Source organism: Acomys russatus, chromosome 20 (genome assembly GCF_903995435.1).
Source record: "Acomys russatus chromosome 20, mAcoRus1.1, whole genome shotgun sequence".
NCBI classification, from domain to species: domain Eukaryota; kingdom Metazoa; phylum Chordata; class Mammalia; order Rodentia; family Muridae; genus Acomys; species Acomys russatus.
In genome coordinates this window covers 19,996,443-20,013,223 of record NC_067156.1, presented here as the reverse complement: position 1 = coordinate 20,013,223, position 16,781 = coordinate 19,996,443, and the positions used below count along the sequence as shown (strand labels likewise).

Below are 16,781 nucleotides of genomic sequence, written 5' to 3'. Positions count from 1 at the left end.
GTGTTCCTCTCTCCCCACATCTTCGCCAGCATGTGGTGTCACTTGAATTTTTGATCTTAGCCATTCTGATGGGTGTAAGATGGAATCTCAGAGTTGTTTTGATTTGCATTTCCATGATGACTAAGGAGGTTGAGCATTTCTTTTTTTTATTAATTTATTCTTGTTACATCTCAATGTTTATCCCATCCCTTGTATCCTCCCATTTCCCCCCCCCCCATTTTTCCATTATTCCCCTCCCCTATGACTGTTCCTGAGGGGGATTACCTCCCCCTATATTCTCATAGGGTATCAAGTCTCTTCTTGGCTACCTGCTGTCCTTCCTCTGAGTGCCACCAGGTCTCCCCTCCAGGGGACATGGTCAAATGTGAGGCACCATAGTACGTGAGAAAAGTCATATCACACTCTCCTCTCAACTGTGGAGAATATTCTGACCATTGGCTAGATCTGGGAAGGGGTTTAATGTTTACCTCCTGTTTTGTCCTTGGCTGGTGCCTTAGTTTGAGCGGGACCCCTGGGCTCAAATCTGCCTATCATATTGTTCTACTTGTAGATTTCTAGGACCCTCTGTATCCTTTTATTTTGCTATTCTCCCATGCATTTCTCATTTAGAATCCCAATAGGATGCCTTCCCCTCTGTCCCAGTTTCCTGGTAAGTGAAGGCTTTCGTGGGACATGCCCCTTGGGCTAGTATGCAGATATAAGTGAGTATATACCATTTGAGTCTTTCTGCTTCTGGGTTAACTCACTCATTATGATCATTTCTAGCTCAATCCATTTATCCACAAATTTCGGGAATTCCTTGTTTTTAATAGCTGAGTAGTATTCCATAGTGTATATGTACCACAGTTTCTTTATCCATTCTTCTACTGAGGGACACTTAGGCTGTTTCCGTATTTTGGCTCTTATGAATAAGGCTGCTATGAACATGGTTGAGCCAATGTTCTTGTTGTGTGCTGGAGCATCTTCTGGGTATATTCCAAGGAGTGGAATAGCTGGGTCTTGAGGAAGCCCTATTCCCAGTTTTCTAAGGTAGCACCAGATAGATTTCCAAAGTGGTTGTACTAGTTTGCATTCCCACCAGCAATGAAGGAGTGTTCCTCTCTCCCCACATCCTTGCCAGCATGTGGTGTCGCTTGAGTTTTTGATCTTAGCCATTCTGATGGGTGTAAGATGGAATCTCAGAGTTGTTTTGATTTGCATTTCCCTGATGACTAAGGAGGTTGAGCATTTCTTTAAGTGTTTCTCAGCCATTTGATATTCCTCTGTTGAGAATTCTCTGTTTAGTTCCAAGCCCCATTTCTCAATTGGGTTATTTGGTTTGGTGGTGTTTAATTTCTTGAGTTCTTTATATATTTTAGATATTAGACCTTTGTCAGATGTAGGGTTGGTGAAGATCTTTTCCCAGTGTGTAGGCTGTCACTTTGTTCTCTTGATAGTGTCTCCTGCCTTACAGAAGCTTCTCAGCCTCATGAGGTCCCATTTATTAATGGTTGACATTAAGGCCTGGACCATTGGTGTTCTGTTCAGGAAGTTGTCTCCTGTGCCAATATGTTCCAGGCTCTTCCCCACTTTTTCTTCTAGGTGACTTAGTGTCTCTGGTTTTATGTTGAGGTCTTTAATCCACTTGGATTTGAGTTTTGTGCAAGGTGACAAATATGGGTCCAGTTGCATTTTTTTTTTTTTTACACCTCGACCTCCAGTTAGACCAGCACCATTTGTTGAAGATGCTATCCTTTTTCCATTGAATGGATTTGGCTTCTTTGTCAAAGATCAAGCGACCATATGTGTGTGGATTCATATCTGGGTCTTCAATTCGATTCCACTGATCAACCAGCCACTTGCTGTGCCAGTACCATGCTGTTTTAATTACTATTGCTTTATAGTACATTTTGAAATCAGGTATGGAGATTCCTCCGGAGCACCTTTTATTGTACAAGATTGTTTTATTATTCTTTTCTTAACAGCTAATATTTACTTTAAGTGAGTACACATCATGTTTATCCTTATGGTTTGGGTTGCCTCACTCAGGGTATGTTTTTCTAGTTCCATCCATTTACCTTGTTTGGATATGTATTCCATTTAAAAATGGAATTTTTGATTTCTTGATGTCTAGTTCCTTGAGTTTTTTATATATTTTGGATATTAGCTCTATGTTAGGTGTGGGGGTTGGTGAAATAACCTTAACCAGTCAAGTGACAGACTTACATGACAAAAACAAAGCCTTTGAGGAAAGAAACTGAAGAAAATAAGAAGATGGAAAGATCTTCCATGCTCATGGATTGGTAGAGTTAACATAGTAAAAATGCTCATTTTTATCAAAAGCAATCTACAGATCCAACACAATCCCCGTCAGATCTCAACACAATTCTTTACAGATCTTGAATGGACAGTACTCAATTTCATATGGAAAAACAAAAACAAACAAACAAACAAAAAAAAACCAAGGTTAGCTAAAACAATCCTGAATAATAAAAGAACTTCCAGAGGTATCACCATCACTGATTTCAAGCTGAACTATACTAATAAAAACTCCATGGTATTGGTATAAAAACACACATGTTGATCAATGGAATCAAATAAAAAACCAAGACATAAATCCAAACACCCATGCACCCCTTATTTTTCTTTTCCTTTTTTAAAAAGAAGCCAGAAAAGAAAACATCTTCAAAAAGTGGTGCTGGTCTAACTGGATGTCTGCATGTAGAAGAATGCAAATAGACCCATATCTATCACCATGCACAAAACTCATGTCCAAGTGGGTCAAAGATCTCAACACAAAACCAGACATGCTGAACCTTATGAAAGCAGGCGATAGCATTGACTGAGTCGGCACAGGAGACAACTTCCGAACAGAACACCAGTAGCACAGGCACTAAGATTGATAATTAGTAAATGGAACCTCATGAAAGTGAAAATCTTTTCTAAGGCAAAGGACACCATCAATACGACAAAGTGGAAGCCTAGAGAATATGGAAAAACAGTCACTTTTATATACAACAACATACACTATGTTTGGCAGTGAAATTATCACTGAATGCTGTCTTGAAGCACGTCTGCTACTCAGACATCCCTGAACCTTAGTGAGAAGGAATTTTAAAATCTACAGTGTGTCGTTGTTTACAAAGCAGCAAAACTACAGTTCATGGGGCTGGAGAGATGACCCAGCAGTAGTAAGAAGAATGTTTTATAGACTGGCCCAGGTTTTTAAGCCATCCATTGCATCTAATCTCTTCTTGTAATTTTAGCAGTGGATTCAGAGTAAGAATAAATAAATAGCATATTTTTGACTAAAAAAGAGCTGTATGGCTTACAGTGTAGATGTCAGGATTTTTCAGATGTTGGGGAATTGTAATACAGATGGGAAACATTGGGATACAGCAAGGTCCGTCAGATGTGGCGTCGGGACCCTCTGGACCGTAGCCTGCCCGCTTTTGGGAAAAGTGAAGATGAAGGGGTTAGCAGAGTGTAGAAATGCATCTGTCTTCAGCCAGCTAGGTCCTTCTGTTTATGAGCTTCTCTGAGACAAGCCTAAGAACAGTGGACTATGTGAGTGCGTCTGTATTACCCACACTAAAAGCCCCCCAGGAAGGCAAAGGTAATCAAGTCTAACTTTAGCCCGTTCTCCTCTTGCTCCTTCCTGTCTGTCTTTGCTGGGGATTAAACACAGGCCCTTTGCATGCTGGGCAGGCATTCCATCCCAGCCACATCTCTAGCTTCTGTGTTCATATTTTTGAATAGAAAAGTAGTTCATTTCCCCGGGTCCTCTGGAGGACTAGTTCCAGATTTCCCTTACAAATGGGCTCTTACTTGAAACGCGAAGCCAGATTCCTTTGCTCATACCTGTCTTCAATAGTTTCTAAGGGGAAAAAATTCTCAAAAGATAGGCTGTATGAAAATGTTTAAATATTAATGTAGGCATATCTAACACAAACTCAAATACACAAATTGGTTTATGAAGTGAGGGATCTGAAGTGGGGGATCATTGAAATATAAAAACAAATCTCATGTTTATGACTTGTTATTTACCGTATCTGTCCAAGAGCTCTTAAGTTGAACCGTCTGTAGCCAAATACCAAATACTCTGAATAGTTTAAAATGTTCACATTTCACAAGACTATATTACATTTCATATTGACTCCCTCCGCCTAAATTACTCTTCTCTCCTTCAGGCGGAGTTCACGGCCATGCGGGAGCAGTACATGCGTGGGGGAGAGGGCTTCATCATCTGCTATTCCGTCACTGACCGCCAGTCATTCCAGGAGGCTGCCAAGTTCAAGGAGCTTATTTTCCAGGTCCGGCACACCTACGAAATCCCCCTTGTGCTAGTTGGCAACAAAATCGACCTGGAGCAGTTCCGCCAGGTGAGTGCAAATTTGATATTAGCTAGCCTCCGGTGACACATGACATCAAATATGACTGCATTGTAAGCTTCAGTTAATGACCCACATTTCCCCTAAGAAATGCATGTGTTTTCCTTTATAGTGTGCCCCCTTCCTCTCGGTATTCTGCCTTACATGCTGTTTCACAGCATTCTTCCCATTCTCAGGGTTCCTGAATCTGGTGGGTATTAGAGTCACTTCGGACAACAGTGGATGAAAGGAATGAGTCTGTGAAACTTCTGAGTTTGAGGTTTCAAAATTCTGCAGCTTCTGTGTTTGCCACTTGAAGTGCTCACATCTGGATTCCAGACATCACGTGAACCCATGTGTTATGTGCACCAAGCTCACAGCTGTCCTTACCCAGGCACCATGCATGTAGGCAAAGCCTTCCTGCATGTTTTAGCAGCAGCCACATTCTTCCTGTCATTATACAAGGCGTCCCGGCCAATCCACCCGGAAGAGGAAATGTCTCACAGTTGAGCATTATTTTTTTTCTGACTTATAGGATCCATAACAAACATAAAGACTTGAGTCACTATGTTTTTGAGCTATTTTTTCACGCAATGATAGATGACTAACCCTCTTCTTGTACTGAATAAGAACATGCTCTCATATACCGTCAGTATTTTCTAAACTATGCCTGCTCTGCTTTCATGATAGTAAGATAATTTCATGTATTTTTCAAACAAACTTGAAATCTAAAATATATATAATATTGTATACATATGTCATATATATTGTATAATATATACTTGCAGACATATATGTATATGAGTATATATATATGCATGCAAATAAAATTTTTGTAAATATTATTCTATAAATTGAGATTGTTTAGTTATAATTTGGGATGATTCATCTTTATTTATACTGACTTTAAATGTGAGCTGGCTTTTTAACAGTTTCTGTTATTCCTGTTAGTGATTAATTTTGAAACCAACTACTACAGTAACCTACTAATAAGACCTTTTGCTGAAGTAGAAATAATGCATAAAGCAAACAGAGGGTTCCCCCTAATATATATGTCTCATGAATTTGAATTTTCATGTATCTGTCTTGAGGGACAAGTTTTGCAGATTCACCATAGTTTGTTTCAGTGTACTTTCACTGAGTCAGACACTATGTTAGGCATCACCTGATGGGGAAGTCATGATGATATCCTCTCTGAGATGACTGCATGGAAACGGGAACCCAGTTATCTGTCCAGGGACCAGGAAAACCCTCACAGGATGCCATTGCTGTGATTTAGTTTGTAGAAAGGAACTTGCATGCAAATCAAATTTTTGTAAATCTAATTCTCTAAATTGAGTTGTTTGGTTACACTTCGGGATGCTTCATCTTCATTTATTCCGTCTTTAAATGCGAACTGGCTTTTAAACAGTTTTTGTTATTCCTGTTAGTGATTAGTTTTTTTTTTAATTAATTTATTCTTGTTACATCTCAATGTTTATCCCATCCCTTGTATCCTCCCATTCCTCCCCCCCCCATTTTCCCATTATTCCCCTCCCCTATGACTGTTCCTGAGGGATTACCTCCCCCTGTATATGCTTCATAAGGTATCAAGTCTCTTCTTGGCTACCTGCTGTCCTTCCTCTGAGTGCCACAGGTCCTCCCCCTCCAGGGGACATGGTCAAATGTGAGGCACCATAGTACGTGAGAAAAGTCTATCACACTCTCACTCAACGTGGAGAATATTCTGACCATTGGCTAGATCTGGGAAGGGGTTTAAAGTTTACCTCCTGTATTGTCCTTGGCTGGTGCCTTAGTTTGAGCGGGACCCCTGGGCCCAAATCTGCCTATCATATTGTTCTACTCGTAGATTTCTAGGACCCTCTGTATCCTTTTATTTTGCTGTTCTCCCATGCGTCTCTCATTTAGAGTCCCAGTGATTAGTTTTTAAATCAACTACCAATAAGACCATTTGCTAAGGTAGGAAGAATGACTAAAGCAAACAGAGGGGTTTTTCCAAATTTATGTGTCTTATGAATTTGAATTTTCATGTTTAATGCATTTGATGCTTTCATAAAACAGAAAGAGCTCATATAAAGCCAATGTTGATAAAGCTTTGCTTAACATGAAAATGCAGTAACTTTTTATATTTTTTATTGTACTTCAGGGTCTAAGCTTCTTAAGGTGCAAGCTAACTATTGTTTTAGAAGCTTTCCGAGTTACTGTTCTATTGGTATGAGGAGACACCTTGACCAAGGCAACATTATTATTACTATTATTATTTATATTTATTATTATTCTCTCATATTTTACATCCCAACTGCACTTCCTCTCCCTGACTCTCCCCCAACCTCCCTTTCCCCAAGATTCACTTCACCTTCACTTCTCCTCAGAAAAAAAAAATCAGGCCTTCTAGAAACATCAACCAAATATAGCATAATAAGCTACAATAATACCAGGCACATGTTCTCATGTCAAGGGTAGATGAGGCAACCCAGTAGGAGGAAAGGGTCCCAAAGGCCGGCATAAGAGTTAGAGACATCCCCTTTTCTGTCTATTAGGAATCCAAAAAGAATAATGAACTATATAACCATAAGATATATGCAGAAGACCTAGGTCAGACCAATATAGATTCCTTGATCTCTGTGAGCTCACTTGAGTCCTGGTCAGTTGATTCTGTTGGCCATATTCTTGTGATGTCTTTGGTCTTCCTGGATCCTCCAAACCCTTCTCCATGTCTTCATCAAGACTTCCTACTATCTGGCTGTGGGGCCCTGCGACTGCACTCATCAGTTGCTGGATATAGTCTCTGTGGTCTCTCTGATGATGATCCTGCAGGCATGACAAACTGTAGGTCAGAGGTTCTGTGGCTGCGTTGGTGTCCCAATACCTGCGCCTGAGGTCTTGCCTGGTTACAGAGGATGGTTGGTTCAGTCTCTGTGTCCCCTATTACTTCGCTAGTGTCTTCACTAGTGTCACCCTCATGGATTCCATGGGGTTTCCATTGCTTAGATTTCTACCTCATTCCCCAAATGCCTCACAATTCCAGTCATCTTTTCTTATAATCTCTCCCTCCACTCTCCCACTTAATCCATCCTGTTTCCATCTCCACCTGCCCCGAGTCTACCCTGAAATCTATTCTAATTCCTCGTCCTCCTTTAAGCCTTCCTTGTTATTTAGCCTCTCTGCATCTCTGGATTATAGCATGATTATTCTTTACTTTATAGCTAATATTAATTTATAAGTGAGTACATACCATGTTTGTCTTTCTAGGTCTGGGTTACCGCATGCAGGATGAGATTTTTGCTTTTGCTTTTATTTTTTTCTTGTTCCATCCAATTGCCAGCAAATTTTATGATATTGGTAGGTTTTGTTTGTTTGTTTGTTTTTGTGAATAGCTGAGTAATGCTCCATTGTGAATTCATTTTATTTTAAATCCATTCTTGGATTGTGGACAGCTAGGTTGTTTCCAGTTCTGGCTATTATGAATAAAGATGCTGTGAACATAGTTGAACAAATGTCCTTGTGGTATGGTGGAGTGTCCTTTGGGAGTGAGACTGGGTATGGTTTGGGCTTTTGAAACCTCAGAGACCACTGCCAGTGAAATACCTCCTCCAACAAGGCCATACTTCTTAATCCTCCTTAAACAATATCACTAATTAGGAACCAAACATTCAAATATATGAGCTTATGGGGGAACATTCTTTTTCATTCAAAAACAGAAGCTGTGCTTGTTTGCTGTCTGTGTAAACTAATGCATTCCTGTGTCTCCACTTTACTTTGCTTCTGCAAAACTGTATTCTATTATCAAATTACATTTCTGTAAGAGGAAATGTTCATCTCAACAGCTAATTATGACTCTATCCTCATTTACTTTGCAAAAGAACGAGGAAAGGCATAGTGCCTGAACCTCCCAGGTACCAATCTGGAGAGTGGGGTTGCTGTGATCTCTGTCTTGGCTAAGTTTTTGTCCACCTGACACAATGCAGGGTCATCAAGAAAGAGGAAAACTCAGTTGAGAAAATGCCCATATTAGAGTGGCATCTAGGCAAGACTGTGGGAGCATTTTCTTGATTAATGATTAATTTGGGAGGACCCAACCCACCATGGGCAGTGTTAACCTTGGGAATGTGGTCCTGAACTGTAGTAGTAAGAAATCTGAGAAAGCCATGGGGGGCAAGCCAGTAGGAAGAATCCTTCCATGGTCTCTGCATCAGTTTCTGGCTCCAGCTTCCTGCCTTGAATTCATTTCCTACCTTCCCTCACTGGTATACTGTAACCTGTAAGCTAAATAAGTCTTTTCTTCCCAATGATGCTTTTGGCATTTATCACAGCAACAGACGTCTGACTGATACACTATCCTTAGGGCTTCCCAGAAGAAGCACAAAGGGGCACTATCACACCTACACCATCCGTGCTTCCCAGGGAGCAGCACCTGCACCATCAGAGCTTATAGCATCTCCTTTGTCATACACTGAGCATTCCTGGAGAACAAACAGTTTGACTGGGTTAGTCAGGGGAGCTGTAAGTGACTCTAAGAAAGCTAGGACTATGGGGACATGAGGAAACCATTTCAGCCCACGCCTTGTAGAAGGACTGTTTATAATTCCAAATACCGTGACATTGGCTTTCCCATGCTTTCTAGGCACTGATTTTCTAGGTTCAAAGAAAACCCTTGGCTCGGAGACTCAACACTCTCCCTGAGCTCGGATCAGGAGGCTTCATCATACCCTGGAGTGTTGGCTGCTCCTTCCCAGTTAGCACTAAAGTGAATCACAGCATCCCAAACTACAAATGTCACCAAAGCTAACACCGAATAAACAAAGGACACAGTCACATTTTGCTTTCACAGGCTTCCTTTTTAGATAAAAACAAATAAACATGATAGTCATAGAGCATGCAAAAGCCATGAAAACACAATTACCACCTTTATAAAGGCTCTCCCGCACCAAGTCTCCAACAGCGAAGCCTCTGATAATGACGTGCTGATGTGGAAATTGGGCTTCTGGCTACGGTGTTTGTGATAGAAATGTCCATTCCTGACGTGGAGCGGGGTTTTTTTCTTCACAATGTGATTTCAATTTACACTTTATTTTCATCCTTCAGCCTTGTGCTGTTGAAAAGTAAGCATTTGAAAAGTGAGAACATTAGATAAATCTATGTATCTAGTATGAAAATTAAGACTAAAACAGACAATAGTCTATATTACATGAATGTTTGAAAAGTTGTTTCTGTATTTTACATCTGAAACACACACACAGATAACTACCTATCTATCTATCTATCTATCTATCTATCTATCTATCTATCATCATCTATCAATCTACCATCTGTCAATCATCTATCAATCATCTATCTATCTATCTATCTATCATCATCATCATCTATCAATCTACCATCTGTCAATCATCTATCTATCTATCTATCTATCTATCTATCTATCATCTATCTATCATCTATCTATCTAAAAGCAAAGAAGTCAACACCAAGAGTAAGTAAAAACGTTCCATGAAGCTTCCAGGAGTAACTAAGATAAACTGATAAAAGTCCAGGTGGAAGGTAGGTTGGGCCTGTGGTGTAATGAGGACCAATGATGTGTTTTTCATTGGGCATCTCTTCTTTTTCAGTCTCCCTTGAAATAACAGGTTGAAAACAGAAGAAATTTTCTAATTAAAACTGCCTGTTTAACAGTGTAGGTGTTTATATTGCTAGTGTATTTTGATGAGCCCCAGGGCCTTTAAACAAAACAAAACAAAACAAAAAACTTGACTGAAAGAAATAACTAACAATGATTAGAACATTAAGCTTTTTTCCTGCTTGAGTTAAAATGAAAGAGTTTTTATAAGTGCTAACACTTTGTCCAAGTAAACTTATTCTGGTGCTGTTGATGAATCAGTCAAGCATTGGAATTCATTAACTATATTTAACCCTTACCTTACTGCTATCATGAAGTTAGCGCCCATGTGGTGTGATGCCTATTACCTAGGAGTCAACTGAAAGTTCTAGAATCCAGGCATCCAGGAATTTGCACAATTTCATGCAGTCAGTTACAGATAAGAAATACAACTTAGCATTTTCTGATCTGACATTTTGCTGTTGTACTGTGGGCCTGTCAAGCACAAGTCCATCATGAACGCATTCTTTGTTTTTCTTTTTGTTTTTCCCAGGTTAAGGGTTGTAGGATGCCTCTCAGATAATAAAACATAAAAACAAAACAAAACAAAACCCATATTTTTATTGGCAAGTACTCACAGAGAAGACCAGGGAATAGAATAAATCTCTGAGTGTAAAACTCCAGGCCCTGGACAGGACAGTCAGTCAAAGCAGGGAGAAAGATCATGAGGGAAAATAAGAAGAGGAAAGCCAGATGTTATGGAAGATTGTTTCATAGAGATGAACAATCTTGTCCAAAGTTCAGTGAATCTACTTTTTTAAAATGTGTGATATTGGTTCAGGTTTGACCCTAGTACCTTGTGCAGGACATAAGACAAAACTGTGTTCTGCCCAAGTGTGCAGCCAGACAGTTTATGACTTTCTGACTCTAAGACAGATCTAAGTCCTTGAGCCTCTGTGATCTTTCTGGTCCTCTTAATCATGCCATCTTACATCACACTAGGGAGGGAAAGGATAATTTCTGTCTGTCAAAAACCCTAACCTACTATATAAAACTGGCTTATGAATGAAATGAGTCTCAGAGATTTGGGGAATAAAGTTTTACAACAGTCACAAACTACAAGATGCCTTATCCTGAAGACAGAATATATTCAAAAGCAGGGGACACTATTTTTCATAGCTGGGCAGCTCAGTGATGTCTTGGGATCATAGAGGTCTTTCTTTAATTTTCAGTGAGAAATATAATTCCAGAAATATTGTTCTTATCTTAGAGGTGGTTAATTGTATCTCTGGGTATTGGAGATGGCTGTGTTGAGAAAATAATATTTATGTAGAATTATAGCAAATACATACTTTTGTTAAATAGTCTATGAAAGACCATTATCACCCCATGTGGTGTTACTGCATTTATCACACACACACACACACACACACACACACACACACACACACACACACACGTGTATATACATGATATTTTTGGGTTAGCTTGTAAAATAATATCAGAATCCTTTTCAAACAGCCTTAGTGCTATTTATTCCCCCTTCCTCCTTCTCTCTCTGAATTACATCTGCTCCCCTTATATAGTTAGCACTCTCCCTTTTCAGCCTCCCCTGTTCTTCTCATTTTAATTTAATTTATTTAGTAATTAACTAATAGCCAGCCGGTAAGTAACAATCACTTTTGGAATCTGGATGTGCAAGGACGAACATAGAGATAAAATCAGTATCTTTGAGAATCTGAAAGTGAAACGGCCATTATGGATTAGGAACTATATAAATATGTATGTGTGTATATCAACTGCACAACACCAAATGGTGTTATGAATAAAATCATGTAAATAGAGTAGTTCTTTGTCTAAATATGGGACCTCATGAAACTCTCCCTTACACATTTACATGTCCATTAATATTGGCGTCATTCCAGACCTGTTTACTCAGCAATTGAAGAAGAGCCTGTTTCTCAGCAGACTTTCTGTAATATTGGCTCTGACAGTTCACTCCCTCTTCAACGATGTTCCCTGAGCCATATATGCAGAAGCAATGATGGAGATGTATCAGCTGGGGCTGGGCTCCCTACAATCTATTGGTCTTTTAATTGTGCCCAGTTGTGTTTTTACATGGTAGACTCTATTTGCTGTATGCAGAGGCATCTTTGATGAAGGGTGGCAGTTACACTCTCCTGTGGGTATTAGGATAAGATTTAGAATGTAGTAAGGAATTAATCTGTTGTAGCAAAGTGGTGGTATTAGATTCTTTTTTAAAGTTCATGACTTCACTAGCTTGGATAGTTTTCCAGTAGCAGGCATGATGTCCCGCTTGCTGAGTGTGCCTCAAGTCTACCTAGAGAGCTGTTGGTTGCTCCTGTTATGTGAGCATCCCTTCTTTCCCCTTTATATATAATTTGCCATCCTGGTAATTGTCATGGTTCATAGTGGTGGCAGCTGTGTAGGGTTGTTTAATTGCTTCTATTCCTTGGCAGCTTGCACAATATTTTCTGGAACCATGGAAGCCAGACTGCAGGGACAATGCTTTCGGTTCAGATCCAGCTTATGTCATATGAGTCCTGTGTCCTAAGAATGTGGTGTCTTCAGAAATCAGGACACACCCTCAGCTCATGGGAGGTAACCAAGGGCTTCATTTATAATCTGTGTTTTTTGGAGTTACTTGGATTATGCTGGCCAACCGTTTCAAAAGAGATTTGTCATGCATGGTACTAGGATTTTTATTAGTCTAGTGTTCTTGTGGGGAGCATTGTCACCCAAGTGGCTTCACTTTCTTTCAAATATCTACGTATATTATATGTGTATATGTATATACATACACTTATGTACTGTGTATAACCTTAGGCAAATATAAAATGGCTCCTTGGCATTTTATCAAATGACCTTTGTGTTAATTGCTCCTCATCCTCCATTCTCCTTCCGTATTGACCTCTCTCCCTCTTCTCTAGTTGGTGCACCTTCTCTCTTATTTATTTCTAATTTTATATCACCGGTACAACAATTCTTTGGCCAGCGTCCTCTGAGAACATGGTTACATATTTTTTTCAGCACATACATACAACTACCTCTTTCAACTTGAACATGGACTTGTTTGCAGATGAATATGTCTGAGTTTCAGGTACGTTTTACAAAGGTTTGTGAGCTTACTCTGCTAGAACATGGCCCCTGAAATCCACTGCTCTGGCTGAGAGTTAGGAATCTATGTACAGCCCTTTGGGAGGAACAGAGACGCAGTGCCAATTTCCTTGGATGTCAAAAAGGAGAACTGTTAAGCTGGTCATAGAAAGATGAGGTCATCGTTGAGGTAGATTTTCCCAAGTCTGTTTGGTGGCTTTCTGCTTGAGTTATGTTTATTTTTCTATAAATGTCCAATAATAATTAGGGTTCATCTTCCGACCACCCCAGAAGCCTTGGGTATATTCCAGTGGCCTATCAAACATGGCTCAGATATGTCAATGTTTCCCATACCTTTAGACCACCACATTAGGCCCCATCCCACCATTGACTTAAGGAATCCATGTGGTCCTTATCCAGGAACTCTCCATCCATCACCTCCTCTCCTGGGGGCGCATTTCACACCATGTCCTTCTGTTATACATGTGACTACACAGGTGGGCCATACGACCAATTAAGAGAGGAGTTATCTTACATACAACCAGAGAAAAATCCTTTATGAAGAAAGATATTAAAAAAAAAAAAAAAAAAAAAAAAAAAAAAAAAGGAACAGACAGTGTTTCCTTCCCCCACCCCTCATGTCTTAAGAAACAACTTTAGGGGAGAAAAGAGGGCACAAACATTTGAGATAGTGACCCCATTGAACATCTTCACACTAAGAGAAGACAAACACAGATGAATGGGAGCAGGACGTGGAGAAACTTGCCTGTAATTCTAATGGTAAGAAAGAAAAGGCAGGGGACCTCTGTGGGTTATAAGCCACTTAGTGCTCATCCTGGGAGAGATGGGGCCAGGAAGGAGAGAAAGGGAGAGAGCAAGGGAGAGGGTGTCAGGCAGGCCTGGCTCTGGGGATGATGGAGTGTGGTGAATTCAAGAACAATATGCAGGAAATCTGCCATCCCCAAGCCTCTAGTTTTGGCTGGGGAAACCAGAAATATTTGGAAAAGATTAATTATTTATTACTAGCAGGTTTTTTTTTTTTTAGTAGAGGAAATGAGACCACTCTTGTAACAATCAAACAGAATTTGTAGCCAGCAAACAAGGTTTGAAATGCAGTGTTGCATTCACAGCAGCCAATGATGGAGTCTTCTCTTCCCAGTCTTTCTGAAAGAAAGATATTGTGCAATTATGCAGTCATGGCTGTCCTTAGGGGAAGCAGCAGAGGAGCTGTGGGAGGTCATCTTCCTGTTAGACATCAACAACTGTAGCTGCATTATTGGATGGCCTTACTTATTCCATGCCACCGCTTAAGATTTGTGTTTTCTTTTGTCTCAGGTTTGTTTTAATTAGAAGAAAAAAAGATAATTTCTATAATCAGTGGGGTTGGTATAAAATCACTGGGACTCCTATAACAGCCTGATAGTGATAGTATAGATGTCATTTGATTTTTAGCATTTCTATTATTCTCACTTGCTGTATGCATGACATTGTCTCTGTATGGAAATAAGACTTTATAGAAGGTAGATTTGGTTTTGTTTTAAGGAAAAGAAAACTCAGTTCACTCTGGTTAGTTACCTTCAATAAAACACATGCTTCCAGTTTCAGTCAGTGTTTTACGGCTGTGAAGAGATACCATGACCACTGTAAGTCTTATAAAGGAAACAATTTAACTGGGGCTTGCCTACAGTTTGAGAGGTTTAGTCCATTATCACGGTGGGAGCATGGGGGCATACAATCAGACATGGTGCCGGAGAAGTAGCTCAGAGTTTGGCATCTGGATCCATGGGCAACAGAAAGAGACACTGGTACTGGCTTGGGCTCTTGAAACCTCAAAGCCAGTGACACACTCCCTCCAAGAAGACCACATCTATCATAACAAGGCCACACCACCAATCCTTGTCAAGTAGTGCCACTTCTTGAGGACTAAGAATTCAAATATGTGAGCCTACGGGGTATATTCTTATTCAACCCTCACATTCCACTCTCTGGCTTCCATAGGTTTTTAGCTATATCATAATGCAAACATGCGTTTAACTCAACTTCAAAAGTCTCCATAAACTATCAAAGTCTCAATACTATTTAAAAGCCCCACAGTTCAAAGTCTCTTCTGACAAGCAAGGCAATCTCTTAATTATAACCCGCGTAAAAATCAAAACAACCAGATCAAGTAATTCCAATATCCATTGGCAAAGAATATATATTGCTACCCCCCAAAAAGAGGAATTGAAACATAGTTTCATTTCTGGGCAAAAAACCAGTTGGGTAAACTCCAAACTCTGCGTCTCCATGTATAATGTTAAAGGGCTCCTCAGACCTCCAACTCCTTTAAGCCCCATTGACTGCAAACACATTTCTCTTTCTTTGTTGACAGGTATCCTGTGGTACTGGAATCTCTATCTTGGGTCCCCAATAAAACCCAGGCTTAACTTTCACAGCTTCTTCACTTAATGACCTCTGTGGGCCTCCATGCAGGGACACCCCTGACACATGCCTGTCCTCATTGGTTTTCCTTATTTATGGAGGGAGATCCCTCAACCTCTTTCTCTCAGATCCTTGACTCTAAAAGTAGAACTATATTATGAGGTTGCCAAGTTCTGCTGCTTGCTGGGTCTGGAACATGAACCCCTCTTTCAAATATATTTTCATCAACTTTCTATTTTTGATGTTCTCTTTCACTGCTCAAGTATTTCTTTAATTCCTTTTCACAAGTTGGAAGTTTAGCTGGGTGGGATCTTGCCATGAGGTTACCATTCCTTTTTTTTTTTTTTCCATTTAGGATCAGGCTTTTCTTTAAATGAAAAAAATTTAATTAATTTATTTTTATTTTTTATCTATGTGAGCACTGTACTTAGCTCCATTTTCTTTCCTGGGGCTCCCTTTCTCCTCAAACTGCACATTTCCTGTACTTTCTTGCTTCTCTTGTTCATTTTCATTACAGACATGCATGAGCATAGTCATGACCACTAATAACCACACTACAAAGCCAATACCAGGGTGCCTTGAAATCTTCGGCAACACTGTTAATCCACAACTCTTCAATTTATCTCATAATTCTTCAAAGATAATATAAATCCCTTTTTTATGTTGTAATTACCAGTGCAGTTCTACTCATTTAGTATTTTCTAGTAATGATGTTTTCTGTTGGCTTGTGTTACTTTTTCTAAAGAAACCCCACAAATATTAAATGCTTTAAAATTAATCTTTTTGTTTTTTGAAATCATAACATGATCACATCATTTTTCCTTCTCTTTTCTCCTTCCAAACCTTCCCAAACCTTCTCTTTGATCGTTTTAATATTTATGAACTCTTTTTTTCATCATTTGTTGTTACATGTACATATTTATGATGTGTGTGTGTGTGTGTGTGTGTGTGTGTGTGTGTGTGTGTGTGTGTGTGTGTTCTTAAACACATAAATACAACCTGCTCAGTCTGTATGTTATTTGTATGTGTATTTTCCGGGCTGACCATTTATTTAGTATTGGCTAAATAACTGTTGTACTTTTCCCTGGGGAAGACTATTTCTCCTGTTGTTAGCATTTCCTAGTTTCTCTTCTGTTCTGCTAACAAAATAGTATTCATAAGTCCAGTGATTGCCAGTTCTCCCCACTCCCCATCCCACTAATTATTTAGAACCTTGATTCTGTCTTTGTAAAATTTGAAAGTTCATAGAACATATCGGATGATAAAGTAGATGCTAACAACTTACACACCCATAAAGACTG

The 16,781-nt window shown here is 39.6% G+C and overlaps 1 protein-coding gene across 4 annotated transcripts in view; it reads left to right on the top strand.

Moving 5' to 3' along the window:
- Positions 1-16,781, top strand: part of LOC127204184 (synaptotagmin-4) — a 462,640-nt gene that overhangs the window by 287,063 nt on the left and 158,796 nt on the right. For 3 of the 4 annotated variants that reach the window (XM_051163114.1, XM_051163115.1, XM_051163113.1), the window contains one exon: positions 4,170-4,361. In XM_051163114.1, the coding sequence (XP_051019071.1) occupies positions 4,170-4,361 (192 nt within the window). Of the gene's footprint in view, positions 1-3,460; positions 3,596-4,169; positions 4,362-16,781 lie in introns of those variants that run through there. The other variant, XM_051163116.1, reaches the window with a different exon arrangement.